We start from the raw sequence: 17,404 nt of genomic DNA on the forward strand, positions 1-17,404 counted from the left end.
ACAAAACTCAAAGTAATTTGTAATCGAACATAAAAGGAAACTTCACAGCCTTAAAAAGTTAAGAAACAAGGGTGTGGCAACAAAATAGCAACATTTTAGAATGACTCTTTATTAGACGAGGATCAGACTTTTTTTGCTTAGTATCTTTAATACACACTATAGGGCAGTGATCACTGATATCATAATCAAAGACCCCCTAGACATGTATTTATGAAGGTTATTAGTAAGAATGATATCAATGAATTAAGAATTTACAGAATTTTCAACATTTAGTCGCATTTCGTTCTTAACATTTAGAAATGCTATCAAAAATATATTTTTTAACAATCTAAGCTGGGGCCATCTGCACATTTGAAAGTTGGTTTTGTGTTTATAGCTTAAATCTTTTAAGAGCTAGAGCGGGCAGAATAATAATAATAATAATAATAATAATAATATGTAAGAAATATAGAGTGGTCATCCCCCATGTCAGAAGTAATATAAATGTATAGTAATCCACAGAGCAGTTGTCATCAGCGTTGTAATGAATACTCAGGGAGAAAAAGGTGTAGATTCACGAGCAGAGCGCGGCAGGTGTTTATTACACCTTCACAGAAGGCAGGAATCGTGGTCACAGGCAGGCAATGGTCATACACAGGTAGGCAAACAGGCAGGATAATCAAAAACTAGGACTGAAGGCTGTAACTGGTTCTCACAAACGAGTTAGGAAAAGGTTTAGTAGAGTCAAAACTAACAATACCTCACAAGGCACAAACATAACTAAATAAGGAGCTGATGAGACCAGGTGAGTAACTAACATGTGAAATCAATGAACAAAAATGAAAGACAGGCCTACGTTCAAGAACACAAAGAAACCGGCTACATTCAAGAACACAAGGTGAACTAAGAAAATAAATACAGAACCTTACAAGCGTTGCATTTAACCAGGCATGTCAGTTAAGAACAAATTCTTATTTACAATGACGGCAAGATGTGAGGGTGGAAAGAGTAGGAAAGAAAGGAGAAAATGAGGTGCAGAAGTGGATTGTGCCTGGCTGCCTGCAGGCCTAGATGTGATGAATGAACATAGACTCCTCAAGTTAGATAGATAAACCATCCAAAGAACAGAGTAGAGGTTATCCTCTTTCCCCAGAGTGGATAGAATTCATGATAAGCAACACTAACTGACTCATTTGGGTCATTGCAACTTCCAGCATGCAGTATTCCTACTGAGCAAATGTGCATACTATATTAGGACATGTCTATATCTAAGGGCTACATGTTTATACTTCACAGGGGAGTTACACAGCGTAATGGCAAAGCTAATTGTTGTCTATTTAAAATACAGCTCCCAATAGATTTATTTATGCTCAAGGCTTGCAAATGCACTATTGACTCATTTTAGCTCATGTAATTGGAGGCAGTTTGTTATTGTGTCTTCTGCTTCTTATTGAGATGGATGTGCAAATAGACAACAATACCCAGCTATCACATTTGGTTCCTTGGAAGTTGTGGGAACATACGTTTTTGGTTTCCCATTGGTTCTGGGAATGAAGCCATAAGTTTCCTGACTTGTAAAACTCAAAAAAAAATTCAATGTGAAAATGTTGCTTCTTCTGGGAACGTTCATATTTAGGTTGCACGGAGGTTACTATGGTTCCCTGAATGTTTTCCTGGGAGGTTATATTAACGTTCTGAGAACTGAAATTATAGGTTATTTGAAGGTAATTAATTAACTTTCTGAGAACATTCTCAAAATGTTGTGAGATTATTTGGAGGTTTTTTAATAACTTCCTCTGAATGTTTCAATAATACTGCTAGCTTAGGTTAACTGTTTTTAACTCCAAGCACAGATAGGGATACATGGAAATTCATTTGCTTAGGCATTAATCATCTAAACACATTTATTTTTATTATGACATGACGTCAGTGAGATTTGAACCTATGCTCTTCTGTTCTCTATCCATGGAATCAGTCCACTGCACCACCAGGATGGCGCTAGCATGACAAAACATTTTTTTACTCAGACAAAGCTGTTCATTTTAGGATTTTCAAACAGACCCCACTTCAAAGGAAACAAGTTCTCATTAAGATCAGGTGTGGCCAATTAGTGGGCGGGGCCAACACACCTGAACACGCTTAACAAGATAGAGCATAGAGTGAGTTTTTAAATAACATTCTTAGAACGTTCTCTGAACGTTACTAAATCTTTCTGAAATTCCCACAGAACAAAATTGTTTTTTAAGGTTCTGAGAACATGACTTTAAGTAGAACCACGAGGAAACCTGTAGGAAACGTTATGTTGAATTACTGAAATTCCCACAGAAGAACTTTGATTCTTAATGTTCTCTGAACTATTTAAGAATATTCCCAATGTCAAATGAGTTGGAGAATGTTCCTAGAACATTACCAAAAATGTAATTGAAATGTAACCATGTTTGAACTTTTAGGAAACGTTCTGTTAAAGTAATGAAATACCAAGAAAATTATGTTTTTTTATCATGTTCCTTAAATGTGCTGAGAATGTTCCAAAGCCAAGCAACTATCCTGCGCCATTCCCAGAACATTGTGGGAAGGTTGTATGCATGTATGCAAAATAACCATAGGACAACCCTGCTCTCACCAAGCTCTAAGAAACATATGGTTCCTCAGAATGTTAAATGCTAGCTGGGTATTCACCTGGGGCTTGTATAGAGGGAACACTTATACTCCACCCTATATACCCATTTTACGGTGGATGTGGGTAGTTGCGAACACATTTCTGTGTCAGAAAGAGTGTTTATATCGAAGTGAATGAGCCAACATTAAACTTCTGATGCAAGTTAAAGGCATAGTTTACCCAAATTGCAAAATGGCATTTTGTTTTTCAGTTACAGTAAGACAAGGTAACACAGCAATCCATGCTTTTGTTTTGTTTACCTGACCACTGTCTCCAAATGCTAACGTTTTGGCCTTTTGTCAATATTGTTACAGTCATGGTTCACCACAGGAGGTCGGTGGCACCTTAAATGGGGAGGACGGGCTCGTGGTAATGACTGGAGCGGAATTTGTGGAATGCTATCAGATACATCAAGCCATTCAATTTACTCCGTTCCAGCCATTATAATGACCCGTCCTCCCCTCAGCAGCCTCCACTGTGGTTCACATATGTTATTGTGTGTTTATTATCTATTGTTTACGGTCTGTTGGTCAGTTGAATATCTGATTGTATTATGGTAAAATGGTACTCACATGGCTCTGCATAGCGGTAGATAATGTGTGCACATTAACCAAGTGTGCACATTAAAACTGAGATTTTGTGCGAGTTACTATGTTGTCGTGTGTGCTCATATATGCCTCCTGTGAGTATTACTAGTCAGATAAATGGGATGCTAGCTGTAGCCCAAGCTAGCATTCAAGCAAGATAATAGTTCATCATAAACCACCGTAAAACAACATTTAACATCTTTTCGGACTGTCTGTTTCCTTGTTTTTGTCTGCATCCTTGTGATTAGCAAGTTAGTCATCTCTGCTCCTCGTGTGTAGTGTTTTTTCTCCCTGTCCTGTGTACGGTTACATGCACAGATTAATATAATAGTTTGTTTAAAAAGTTGACATGCTTTGCAAGAAGAACAATTTCCCTAATAATTATGTTTACATGGACACATCTGAAATCAGGCTACCTGATGAGACTTAAATAAATGCAGAAATCACCAATCAAAATAAATGTTCTACCACAAATAACCATGTTATTTTTGCAAAGCTTATTTGATTCTTAGTTCGGACATATAACGTTTGTATGTGAAAATTATTTCTAAGATGCATACCTTCAGTTTTTCCAAACTCACTTCCCTTGCACATAACAGGGAGGCTTACACTACCGGTGCTGGCACATGTGCATATCAAATATACTGCTGGAACACCAAATAAGCTGTTAACATGTCCTAATCATTTGAAAGATTGCTCAGAAAACCTGGTGTTTTAATCAGCGTATGCTTACTTTGATTTTAACCTTACAACGATTAAGATAAGCAGAGTAAAGTGTTTACATGACTATTGCCATACTCAGCCTACTGCCATACTCAGTTTAATATCTAATTATTAGTGTGCATGTAAACGTACTTAGTGACGCGTGGGCCACATTAGATTGGAGAGATACATTGTTGCAGGTCACACTTGCCCCGAATGAAACTAATACATTGTAGTGAACCCCAGACCACTGCGAGGTATTCCAACATTGTTTGTGAGCCTTGCAGCTGTGCACAGATGCAGCTTCTTTCAGTCAAATTTTTTTTGGGGAAATAAAGACTACAACTGTTTTTGCCTGGAAAAAGAAGCCAACACTTTTTTTTGTACAGGATTCTTTTGAAAATTACGGAGCCCCCCAGGGGTCATGGTGGAGAATAAATATAGAACGGCTAATTTGTTCCCTCAGTTTACTAATTCAAACCCTCAATTTAGTAATTCCTTCCTTCAGTTTAGTAATCTATTCCCTTAATTTAGTATTTTGCTCCTTTCATTTAGTAATCTGTTCCCTCAATTTAGTAATTTGGAAAATGCAAATACTCAGAAGATAGCTAATGCAAAAGAGCGTCGAACCAATAAGCTCTCATACGAGCGTCAGCTCCTGCTAAACCATCTTCTAGATATCAAACAGCGCTTGCAAGGTGTGGAGCAGCATATGGACAGGCATAGCCAGCCCATAGTTCGACAGAGGGCTGAAGCAGCGAGACCACATACTCACCTGGAGCATGCCAGTGGAGCTTTCAAAGGGGGGAGGGAGGCCATTCCATAACCCCCTTCCTTCAAACATGGAATGTGTGTGCTGCTGGAGCTCCATTGATGCCTATCCAGTCTCTAACCAGACCAGCAGATCCTGCTACAACTGCAGCCAGCCTGGCCAACCGTCCTGCTCATCCTGCAGTTGTTGCCCGGGGCCCTGGCATGCAGCCTCAAACCACGGAGAGCAGCATGAAAGACCCCCATCCTGGACTGCCACCGGAAATCCACAACGCCTGCACAGCTGATGTCATCCATGGTGAAACCCTCTGCTCAGGTGCATGTACAGTGGCTTGCGAAAGGATTCACCCCCTTGGCAATTTTCCTATTTTGTTGCCTTACAACCTGGAATTACAATGGATTTTGGGGGGGGTTTGTATCATTTGATTTACACAACATGCCTACCACTTTGAAGATGCAAAATATTTTTTGGGTGTGAAACAAACAAGAAATATGACAAAAAAACAGAAAACAATTCACCCCTTTTGTGAAAGCCACCTTTTGCAGAAATTACAGCTGCAAGTCTCTTGGGGTATGTCTCTATGAGCTTGGCACATCTAGCCACTGGGATTTTTGCCCATTCTTCAAGGCAAAACTGCTCCAGCTCCTTCAAGTTGGATGGGTTCTGCTGGTGTACAGCAATCTTTAAGTCATACCACAGATTCTCAATTGGATTGAGGTTTGGGCTTTGAGCCATTCCAATACATTTAAATGTTTCCCCTTAAACCACTCAAGTGTTGCTTTAGCAGTATGCTTAGGGTCATTGTCCTGCTGGAAGATGAACCTCCGTCCTAGTCTCAAATCTCTGGAAGATTCTTTAAGCAATGGCTTTTTCTGGCCACTCTTCTGTAAAGCCCAGCTCTGTGGAGTGTACGGCTTAAAGTGGTCCTATGGACAGATACTCCAATCTCCGCTGTGGAGCTTTGCAGCTCCTTCAGGGTTATCTTTGGTCTCTTTGTTGCCTCTCTGATTAATGCCCTCCTTGCCTGGTCCGTGAGTTTTGGTGGGCGGCCCTCTCTTGGCAGGTTTGTTGTGGTGCCATATTCTTTCAATTTTTTAATAATGGATTTAATGGTGCTCCATGGGATGTTCAACGTTTCTGATATTTTTTTATAACCCAACCCTGATCTGTACTTCTCCACAACTTTGTCCCCAACCTGTTTAGAGAGCTCCTTGGTCTTCATGGTGCCGCCTGCTTGGTGGTGCTCCTTGCTTAGTGGTGTTGCAGACTCTAGGGCCTTTCAGAACAGGTGTATATATACTGAGATCATGTGACACTTAGACTGCACACAGGTGGACTTTATTTAACTAATTATGTGACTTCTGAAGGTAATTGGTTGCACCAGATCTTATTTAGGGGCTTCATAGCAAAGGGGGTGAATACATATGCACACACCGCTTTTCCGTTATTTATTTTTTGGAATTCTTTGAAACAAGTTATTTTTTACATTTCACTTCACTAATTTGGACTATTTTGTGTATGTCCATTACATGAAATCCAAATAAAAATCAATTTAAATTACAGGTTGTAATGCAACAAAATAAGAAAAACGCCAAGGGGGATGAATACTTTTGCAAGGCACTGTAGTAGCAGCTGTGTTCTGTTATCAAAATCTGAATTATATGAATGTCGACTGTAGCCTAGTTTTATAAAAACCTGTTGAGTAGGGAAAAGCCTCTCAAGATCCTTTGCAAAATCTCTTCTAAAATCCGATCCCTACCACCATGTGCTCCCACCCCAATGATCGTTTGTTAGTCTACACCAGACCCGCTCCTCAACTGAACTGAAACTGATCCACTGCAGGACTGAGCATTTCCGTTGCAGTGCCATCCCAGCCATGGTTCGCCTGCTTAACAGTTGATGATGACATTTTCTTCATTTTTCATTGCCTACATCTGTTGTTGTTGTTTTTTGTTAGTATTGCCAATTTTAATATTCAAATGTAAATTGTACTCACAATTCAGCATGTTGCTGCCACTTGTACAATGGTCTGTTGAAAAACAGTACAAAACCATTCTCTCCCTCTAATTCATTGCTGCCTTCTGCATCATTCTCATGTGCCATACCTTATTAGTATTAATTACTGTACCTGTGAGGAGCTGAACTGCACCATATTCTTAACACAGAGACTTATAGTAAACGTTTGCAGTCCTCATGGGAATCCAAAGATGTAACTTATAGAGATCAAAGATTTACATCCACGTAATTGTATGAAAAATGTATGCACTCACTAACTGTAAGTCACTCTGGATAAGAGCGTCTGCTAAATGACTAAAATGTAAAATTTAAATGTAATTGATAGGGCTGTGGTGATACCAGTATCACAATATTTATTCCATGGCAAAAATGAAAACACGACACAGATCTTAGTCTTTGGTCCTTTAAAAACCTGTTGTATGTAAAATACTGTGTGATATATACAGTAACTTGGAAAATAAATAAATGTGACTCTGGATGACAACATAAGGATGTTTGTTTCCAACATTAGGGCTGTTTTCTTAAAGTAGTTAAATCTGCTTTGTGTTTTGTTTCCTTGCTACGATACTAATAAGTTGTCACGCCCTGACTCAGGGGACGCTTATATGTTGAGTCAGGGTGTGTATATTCCTTGTTGTGCTTTTTCTTTGTTGTATTCTAGTATGTATAGATCTATGTTGGCCGGTGTGGTTCCCAATCAGAGGCAGCTGTCGCTCATTGTCTCTGATTGGGGATCATACTTAGGCAGCCTATTGGCACTGTGTAGTTGTGGGATCTTGTTCCGGTTAAGGTTGGTTGTGTATCTACCTTAGGACTTAACGTTTCGTTTTGTTTCTTGTTTTGTCATGTGTTTATTAAGTGGAATAAACATGTACGTATATCACGCTGCGCCTTGGTCTGTCCCTTCATTCAACGAACGTGACAGAAGATCCCACCAAACGAGGACAAAGCAGTGTCCCCAGGTGGAGCGAGTAGCCATGTCACAGGTGGGCAATTTGTGGTCATGGGAAGAGATATTTGCGGGGAGAGGACCATGGGCTAAGGTAAATGCCCAGGCAGGAGAGGAGCAACGGCAACACGGAGGAGGCCGGTCGAGGAGGAAGCCCGAGAACCAGCCCCAAGAAAAATTTTTGGGGGGGCACACGGGGTGGTTGGCGGAGCCTACTGTCAGAGCAGAGCCAACTCCCCATACTCACACGAGGAAGCGTATGACTGGGCAGGCTCCGTGTTATGCGGAGCTACGTACTGTGTCGCCAGTGCGCCGGCACAGTCCTGTACGTCCTGTGCTTGCACCACGCACCAGTCGTGCGAAGAGGGGCATCCAGCCAGGACGGGGTGTGCCGGCTCAACGCTCCTGGTCTCCAGTATGCCTCCTCGGTCCCGCATATCCTGCGCCAGTTCTACGAACTGTATCGCCAGTGCGCGTGCACAGCCCAGTGCGTCCTGTGCTGATGCCTCACACATACTGTGCGGAAGTAGGCATCCAGCCAGGACGGCTTGTGCCAGCTCTCCGCTCCAGACCTCCAGTCCGCCTCCACAGTCCGGCCCGGCCTGTTCCTGCTCCTCGCACCAAGCCAGTGGTGCGCGTCGCCAGCCCGGCCCGGCCTGTTCCTGCTCCTCTCACCAAGCCAGTGGTGCGCGTCGCCAGCCCGGCCCGGCCTGTTCCTCGCACCAAGCCAGTGGTGCGCGTCGCCAGCCCAGCCCGGCCTGTTCCTGCTCCTCGCACCAAGCCAGTGGTGCGCGTCGCCAGCCCGGCCCGGCCTGTTCCTGCTCCTCGCACCAAGCCAGTGGTGCGTGTCACCAGCCCGGCCCGGCCTGTTCCTGCTCCTCGCACCAAGCCAGTGGTGCGCGTCGCCAGCCCGGCCCGGCCCGTTCCTGCCCCTCGCACCAAGCCAGTGGTGCGTGTTCCTAGTCCGGTCCGGCCCGTGCCTGCTCCTCGCAACAGACCAGTGGTGCGTTTGTCCAGTCTGGCACGGTCCGTACCAGTTCCACCGGTGCCTGGTCCGACACTGGTCAGCTGCTCCACTCCGGAGCCAGAGCAGTCCGCTCCACCGGTGCCTGATCCAGTTCCGGTCAGCTGTTCCACTCCGGAGCCAGAGCAGTCCGCTCCACCGGTGGCTGATCCAGCTCCGGTCAGCTGCGACACTCCGGAGCCAGAGCAGTCCGGTCCACCGGGGTCCAGTCCAGCTCCGGTCAGCGGCTCCACTCCGGAGCCAGAGCAGTCCGCTCCACCGGTGCCTGATCCAGCTCCTGTCAGCGGCTCCAGTCCAGACCATGACGTCAGCCCCTCTCCAGGTTCGGGGTCTCCCACACCAGGGTCCAGACAGGGCCTGGCATATCGTGGGAGGAAGTAGAGGGGAAGCAGCGCGCCGAGGTCCAGACCAGATCAGGGGCGCAACAGGGAGGCGGAGAGTGAGAGGTCGTCACGCCCCGAGCCGGATCTGCCTCCGAGGCGGAATGCCCACCCGGCCCCTACCCTGTTATGTTTATGTTGTGCGGTCGGAGTCCGCACCTTTGGGGGGGGGGGGTACTGTCACGCCCTGACTCAGGGGACGCTTATATGTTGAGTTAGGGAGTGTATATTCCTTGTTGTGCTTTTTCTATGTTGTATTCTAGTATGTATAGATCTATGTTGGCCGGTGTGGTTCCCAATCAGAGGCAGCTGTCGCTCGTTGTCTCTGATTGGGGATCATACTTAGGCAGCCTATTGGCACTGTGTAGTTGTGGGATCTTGTTAAGGTTGGTTGTGTATCTACCTTAGGACTTCACGTTTCGTTTCGTTTCGTTTATTGTTTTGTCGTGTGTTTATTAAGTGGAATAAACATGTACGTATATCACGCTGCGCCTTGGTCTGTCCCTTCATTCAACGAAGGTGACATAAGTATCGCGATACTGGTATCGTCCCGGCCCTAGAAATGGATCAAGTTGTTATTCCCTCTTGTCGTACACAATTATACCCTGTACGCCTCTTGAATGCATTAGGGGCCTAATTTATACTAGCTTTCACACTAAATATGTGTGCACATCTTTAAAGGATATTGAGAGTAGTACACTTGGCTTCTGTCACACAGGCCTATGTTTCCATTATAAATCAGGGAATAAATAAAGTTTAATTGAATATGATATACATTGTATTGGTAAGCATATAATTATTAAATAAATTATATTGATGTGTAAAATAAATTAGGGATTAGAATTTTTACTAAATTGCATTTAATTTAATTATATTTCCTCTAATTCTGATTTGAATTCAATTCCATATCCTGTTCACCCTTTCAATTCAATTTATTTTAAATTCAAAAATTTAGTTGGAAGTAGAGAGCAATTCTCAACTCAATTCTGAATTAGCCCTAACTCTGGTTTTCACTCCGAACATAACTAAAGCTACATCATAATTTTGACAGGCAGACATGAAGCAAAGCTAGTTAATATGGCTGTGGGAGGAATAGATTAGGCCGGGATTCAAGTGTACCGCAATGTGCAAAACCACACTGCACCTGACTTTTAACAGTAATTTACGCTTGAGCCGGCATCCGTTGACCTAAAATGAGATCTCCACAAATGTCAGGGAAATTGCCTTTAAAAGTCAAGTGCAGTGCGATGTCAGTCGTTGCGGTTTGTTTGGCTGCGTTTAGACAGGCCGCCCAATTCTGATATTTTTTCACTAATTGATCTTTTGACCAATCAGATCAGCTCTGAATAAGATCTAATGTGAAAATATCTAATATTGCTACTTATCTAAACGCATCCTTTGAATCCTAGTCTGAGTTTGTATCCCTGTATGAACCGGTTCCTTTTACATAAAATTAGCTAATAAAAAGTGGAGTAGAGTTTTGATTGGGCCTAAAAACTCAATCCTTTCCTGAGCTAGGCCCAAGTCCGGCCCTTATAGACGAGTTATGAGCCCGAAACCAAAGTAAATTAATTAATTTATAGGCTAATCATCCTCTTACAGCAACGACTGAGCTAAGTGCCATAACCCATGATTACTTAATGTGCTGACATGTTTATACAGTATATGCTACAAATGGCTTCACTATCACCTATGTAAGCAGCACTCCTGTTAGCATTGGAACACTCAAGCACACACTACTCCATTCTTGCAACGCATGTCGCTAATAACCCCTCCCTCTGCCTATTTGTGTTCCAGCCCTACTGTACGCCACCATTTTTGGGAACGTCACCACCATCTTCCAGCAGATGTACACCAACACTAACCGCTACCACGAGATGCTCAACAATGTGCGTGACTTTCTCAAACTTTACCAGGTGCCAAAGGGGCTGAGCGAGAGGGTCATGGATTACATCGTCTCTACTTGGGCCATGTCCAAGGGCATTGACACAGATAGGGTAAGTGGGCAGAAACCATATTGCTCTCTCAGTCCTAGATCTCGTGTCTCTGTTTCAGGGTCTTGTGTAGAGAGATTTAGTTTGTGACAGTAGAGAATCTGAGTTTTCCACTGTGATACCAACGTTGAAACGGGCACATTGGTGCCATCTTAATGGGACTCACAGCCTCATTTGTTTGTCCTTTTTTGCATTTCCATTTCAAGTAATGCGACTGAGAACTAAATAATTGTTGGAGCAGTCTTGGGAAAAGTTATGCTGATGCATGGTTTTCCTCTGCAAATGGCTATGGTATTTCACAAACTTTACCTTACGCCTCACCGAGGGCGGTCTCCACTGTGAAAGTAATATGTAAAGACTGTGACACTCTGGCTCCATGGACTTTGATATTTGAGCCAGGGTTGTTCATTTTCTTTGTTTGGGTGCATTTCTATGTTTGGTTTTGTTGTTGATTAGTCATATGACTCCCAATCGGAGGTAACGAGTGTCAGCTGTCGGCTCGTTATCTCTGATTGGGAGCCATATTTAAACTGTGTGGTTTCACCTGGGTTTTGTGGGTTTTTGTTCCTGTACAGTATTTGTAACTGTGGACTTCACTAGTCGTCTTGGTTTATTGTTTTTGTCGTTCGTGTACTTTTCTCTAATAAAGTCATGTTCGTTCAACGCGCTGCGTTTTTGGTCTCCTTCGCTCATTGACGACCGTGACAGAAAAACCCACCATAAAGGACCAAGCGGCGTGTCAAGCGGCAACAGGATCCACCTACACAGGATTTATATCCACCCATAAAGGATTCATGGACATGGGAGGAGATTCTGGATGGTAAGGGCCTTGGGCACAACCGGGAGAATATCGCCGTCCTCGTGAAGAGCTGGAGGCAGCTAAAGCCGAGAGGCGGCGATATGAGGAGGCAGCACGGAGGCAAGACTGGAAGCCTGTGGGTACTACCCAATAATTTCTTGGGGGGGGGCTAAGAGGGAGTGTGGCGAAGTCAGGTAGGAGACCTGCGCCTACTCCCTGGACTGACCGTGGAGAGCGAGAGTACGGGCAGACACCGTGTTACGCAGTTGAGCGCATGGTGTCTCCTGTACGCAGGCATAGCCCGGTTCGGTACAGTCCAGCTCCACGTATCGGCCGGGCTAGATTGAGTGTTGAGCCGGATGTCATGAAGCCGGTCCCACGCAGCTGGTCACCAGTGCGTCTCCTCGGGCCGGCGTACATGGCACCAGCCTTGCGCATGGTGTTCCCGGTTCGCCCACATAGGCCGGTGCGGGTTATTACACCTCCCCGTACTGGACGGGCGACGGGGAGCATCAACCCAGGGAAGGTTGGGCAGGCTCAGTGCTCAAGGGAGCCAGTACGCCTGCACGGTCCGGTATTTCCGGTACCACCTCCTCGCTCCAGCCCAGTACCACCAGTGCATACACCACGCACCAGGTTTCCAGTGCGTCTTCAGAGCCCTGTGTCTCCTCCACGCACTGGCTCTATGGTGCGTGTCTCCAGCCCTTTACCACCAGTGCAGACACCACGCACCAAGCCTCCTGTGTGTCCCCAGAGTCCTGTGTGCCCTGTTGTTGCTCTCCGCACTAGCCCTGAGATGCGTGTCCTCAGCCCGGTACCTCCAGTTCCGGCACCACGCATCAGGCCTACGGTGCGTCCCCAGGGTCCAGCATGCCCTGTTGCTTCTCTCCGCACTAGCCCTGAGATGCGTGTCCTCAGCCCGGTACCTCCAGTTCCGGCACCACGCATCAGGCCTACGGTGCGTCCCCAGGGTCCAGCATGCCCTGTTGCTTCTCCCCGCACTAGCCCTGAGATGCGTGTCCTCAGCCCGGTACCTCCAGTTCCGGCACCACGCATCAGGCCTACGGTGCGTCCCCCAGGGTCCAGCATGCCCTGTTGCTTCTCCCCGCACTAGCCCTGAGATGCGTGTCCTCAGCCCGGTACCTCCTGTTCCGGCACCACGCACCAGGCCTACGATGCGCCTCAGACGGCCAGAGTCTGCCGTCTGCCCAACGGGGCCTGAACTGTCCGTCTGCCCAACGCCGTCTGAACTGCCCGTCTGCCCAACGGGCCTGAACTGTCCGTCTGCCCAACGCCGTCTGAACTGCCCGTCTGCCCAACGCCGTCTGAACTGTCCGTCTGCCAAGCGCCGCAGGAAACTGCCCGTCTGTACTGAGCCTGCAAAGCCGCCCGTCTGCCATGAGCCTTCAGAGCCGTCCCGCCAGACCGGAGCCGCTAGAGCTCTCCGCCAGACAGGAGCAGCCAGAGCCTTCCGCCAGACAGGATCAGCCAGAGCCTTCCGCCAGACAGGATCAGCCAGAGCCTTCCGCCAGACAGGATCAGCCAGAGCCTTCCGCCAGACAGGATCAGCCAGAGCCTTCCGCCAGACAGGATCAGCCAGAGCCTTCTGCCAGACAGGATCAGCCTGAGCCTTCCGCCAGACAGGATCAGCCAGAGCCTTCCGCCAGACAGGATCAGCCAGAGCCTTCCGCCAGACAGGATCAGCCAGAGCCTTCTGCCAGACAGGATCAGCCAGAGCCTTCCGCCAGCCAGGATCCGCCAGAGCCGTCCAGCCAGGATCCGCCAGAGCCGTCCAGCCAGGATCCGCCAGAGCCAGCCAGCCAGGATCCGCCATTCAGTCCGGTGCTGCCCCTCAGGCCGGTGCTGCCCCTTAGTCAGGTACTGTCCCTTAGTCCGGTGCTGCCCCTTAGTCCGGTGCTGCCCCTTAGTCCGGTGCCGCCCCTTAATCCAGTGGGGTTTAGTTGGGGGTGGTCATGTGGAGGGGGCCTACGGAAGCGGATAGTGACTAAGGTGGGGTGGGGACCACGACCTGGGCCAGAGCCGCCACCATGGACAGACGCCCACCCAGACCCTCCCCTAGACTGTATGCTGGTGCGCCCGGAGTTCGCACCTTTAGGGGGGGGTACTGTGACACTCTGGCTCCATGGACTTTGATATTTGAGCCAGGGTTGTTCATTTTCTTTGTTTGGGTGCATTTCTATGTTTGGTTTTGTTGTTGATTAGTCATATGACTCCCAATCGGAGGTAACGAGTGTCAGCTGTCGGCTCGTTATCTCTGATTGGGAGCCATATTTAAACTGTGTGGTTTCACCTGGGTTTTGTGGGTTTTTGTTCCTGTACAGTATTTGTAACTGTGGACTTCACTAGTCGTCTTGGTTTATTGTTTTTGTCGTTCGTGTACTTTTCTCTAATAAAGTCATGTTCGTTCAACGCGCTGCGTTTTGGTCTCCTTCGCTCATTGACGACCGTGACAAAGACTATGGCTGAACACTGCCGATCTCGTTCTTCCTGCTCAAGGTGTACATTTAGTAGTGGGGAAATTATGTGGAACCAGGCTTTTCATGAAAACATCATGCTTGATTCTAGCTCCGCACCACAGTGGAAAAATATTATTAGATACCCAAGACCATATTAAATCAAGTCAATCAACCATTATTTTTTGAAAGAAAAGTGACCTTTGTTTTGACAGGGAGTCATGCTGAGACCATGGTCTCTTTTACAGATCAGCCCTGTAATTACAAAAATATACAACTACGAAATGCAAAACATGATCATAAAATAAGTTTCAAGTCTTTGGAAAAGTGGAGGCAGCAGTGTTCTATTTCTTACCGCTTCCACAGCCGCTTTGGCCATCGATTTAGCTGCGCTGGGCAAAAGGAATAGGAACAGGAATAGGAACGCCCACTCTACTGTATATGGTAGTAAATGCTGGTTTTGCTTTGATAAGCATGACAGGAACTCTTTTTATCGTGTCTGAATGCAGGTTAAGCTCAACTCTTGGGTCATGATTATATTACTAAACATAATTATACCTGTCAGAACATGACTGATTTCCTGATTCATCGTCCTTATTGCCACGCTGAAGGAGTGTACATTAAACAGAACAGACAGTATTGATTTAACATAAAGTGTTGTCCAGCTGATGGTCTCATTCTGCGTGGGACGGCGGTCATAGATATTGTACACCTCCATTAAATGTACAGTTAGGCGAGGGAATAGGGGGCACAGCTAATGGTCAGGAATGAATCAAATGGATGGTTTATTGCGGTTAAGTTAATTGGGGTTAGGTAGTGATTTGGACAAACTCCCAAATCTTTAGGGAACATTCCAATCAGGTTATAACTTGGTCTACAGCTAACGATACAGTGGGAACATCACATTCCTGTTTTTAAATTCTCACCGGAAAAAAGTTTCTTCCATGGCACACAGACAATGGATATAAGAACATTTGGAGGGAAAGTTTCAAGAATGTTTGTTTTTGACGTGCCTACAATTTGAAATGTTAATTGATGGACATACAGGACATCATATGAACATCAGTGACTAATGTTTGTGTGACGTCTTTTTGTCAAGTTAACAGAAAGTTCCTACAACATTAGGTTACTGGAGCCTTTTTAGAACGCTTTGGTTTGCATTACACTATTAACATGTTCAACTAGACAGTAATAATCCTCCACTGTGAGCACACTTGGGACCTCAACCTCGCCTAGGATTTGAACCCACAACCGCTTGGTTGGCAGCAACCTGACTTATCCGCTAACTCACCAGACTTTATTTAACCTATTATTTACAAATGAGCCCTGAAGAATAAAAAAAAAATACACATACTGTATTAATACGAAATGCAATCAACCAAACAGTTTCCCTGACAGTTTCCCCCTACAGTTTTCCCAGCCCATCAAGATATCAGAAATAAATTACAAAACATACGTACGCTACTCTGTGAACAGGTCTCCCACCAATGCCCTGAAACGACTGAAAGGTACTAGGCAGTCTAATCTCAGTGTCCTGAAATTCATTCCATTTATGCGGCACATAAAACCTAAAGGCTGTTTAACCGTAACTGCCAAAATAAAGGAAACACCAAAAGTATCTAAATAGGGCGTTCGGCCACCACGAGCAGCCAGAACAGCTTCAGAGCGCCTTGGCATAGATTCTGCAAGTGTCTGGAACTCTATTGGAGGGATGTGAGAACATCTTTCCAGAGATATTCCATAATTTTGTGTTTTGTTGATGGTAGTGGAAAATTCTCCAGAATCTCCCATAACTGGGTTGAGATCTGATGACTGAGACACACACACACAGCCTTTAACCCCGTTATGCTCCTTTGAGATCCCTCTTTCAAAGTCACTGATATCTCTTCTTCTAGCCATAGTAACCAAATTAATGGGCAACTTGGCATTTTTATACATGTCTGTCGTAGGGACTGGATGTTGGAGCAGCCTTAAGGGCAGTAAGTAGCAGGAGGCAGCAGGATCAGGTGCAAAATAGTGTCCAGTTTATTAACAGTGAAAGGTGGTTCCTGGTGAATGATGAAATGCAATTAATATTTACATAATCTACTAAGGTATTTACAAAATGAGCAGACTCTCAAAATACAGGTTTTGAATATAAATTGAATCCCTAAGCCTCAATCTGGCCTACCCTGCCAAACCAACTAAATCAGGTTAGGGTATACCAGGCTATGGACAGCTTCCCCACACAGCTCACATACCAGAGCTAGAACATCCCTCCAGATCACAGGTTGAACAGGTAACTTTATACCTATGGCTCCTCCCTATGGACCATACCATTAACCATGGAGCTCTTTACCTAAATATGGCTTATTAAATCATGTAACATTATACCCACATTTACATATTCCATCTAAATAAACATCTTAAACATTCCTGGCTTATCCTCAAAGCGGGAATACTTTCCATTAATGAATACACATTTCATAAACAAAAGTTCTGAAGGCCAACAGACGGCAAAACGTATTACTTATGGAGCCACGCACCTGTGCGTGCTCCCATTACGCACGGACATGACAGACAAGACATGGAACTCCAGGACAAGCAAACTTCAAACACAGGACACATTACAATATGGAAATAAACTAACTTCTTTCCTGTCAGTGTAGCAAGTGTTCATTTCCACATGAACATCGCGTCCACTGGGTGAATTGCAAAATGGTAAATTACGGCATTTAAATATGGAACTGAAATGCGTCACAATGCAACTTGACCAAACATTTCCTCAACACATAATTAGCCTTGCGCACAGTAAATACCCATGATACTGGCAAAAGAGGAAAAGAACAACAGTATATACCGTACATTTAGGATAACTGAATTACTAGATATGGGGAAACATGAACGCGCTAAACAATTTGTAAGGAGGATTAAATAATGCGCATTCTTGACGAGAGCTACTGAGTCAGCTTCGTCACAATGACCCTAAGCATGATGTGATGTTAATTGCTTAATTAACTCAGGAACCACACCTGTGTGGAAGCACCTGCTTTTAATATACTTTGTATCGCTCATGTATTCAAGTGTTTG

The 17,404-nt window shown here is 45.2% G+C and overlaps 1 protein-coding gene across 1 annotated transcript in view; it reads left to right on the plus strand.

Annotated features, from left to right (window-relative positions):
* The window catches only part of kcnh5a (potassium voltage-gated channel, subfamily H (eag-related), member 5a), a 169,858-nt gene that overhangs the window by 103,869 nt on the left and 48,585 nt on the right, over positions 1-17,404 (plus strand). The window contains exon 8 of the mRNA XM_045211191.1: positions 10,866-11,065. Coding sequence (XP_045067126.1) covers positions 10,866-11,065 — 200 coding nt within the window. The remainder of the gene's footprint in view (positions 1-10,865; positions 11,066-17,404) is intronic.

The sequence above is a fragment of the Coregonus clupeaformis genome, chromosome 36, assembly GCF_020615455.1.
Source record: "Coregonus clupeaformis isolate EN_2021a chromosome 36, ASM2061545v1, whole genome shotgun sequence".
In the NCBI taxonomy this organism is placed as follows: domain Eukaryota; kingdom Metazoa; phylum Chordata; class Actinopteri; order Salmoniformes; family Salmonidae; genus Coregonus; species Coregonus clupeaformis.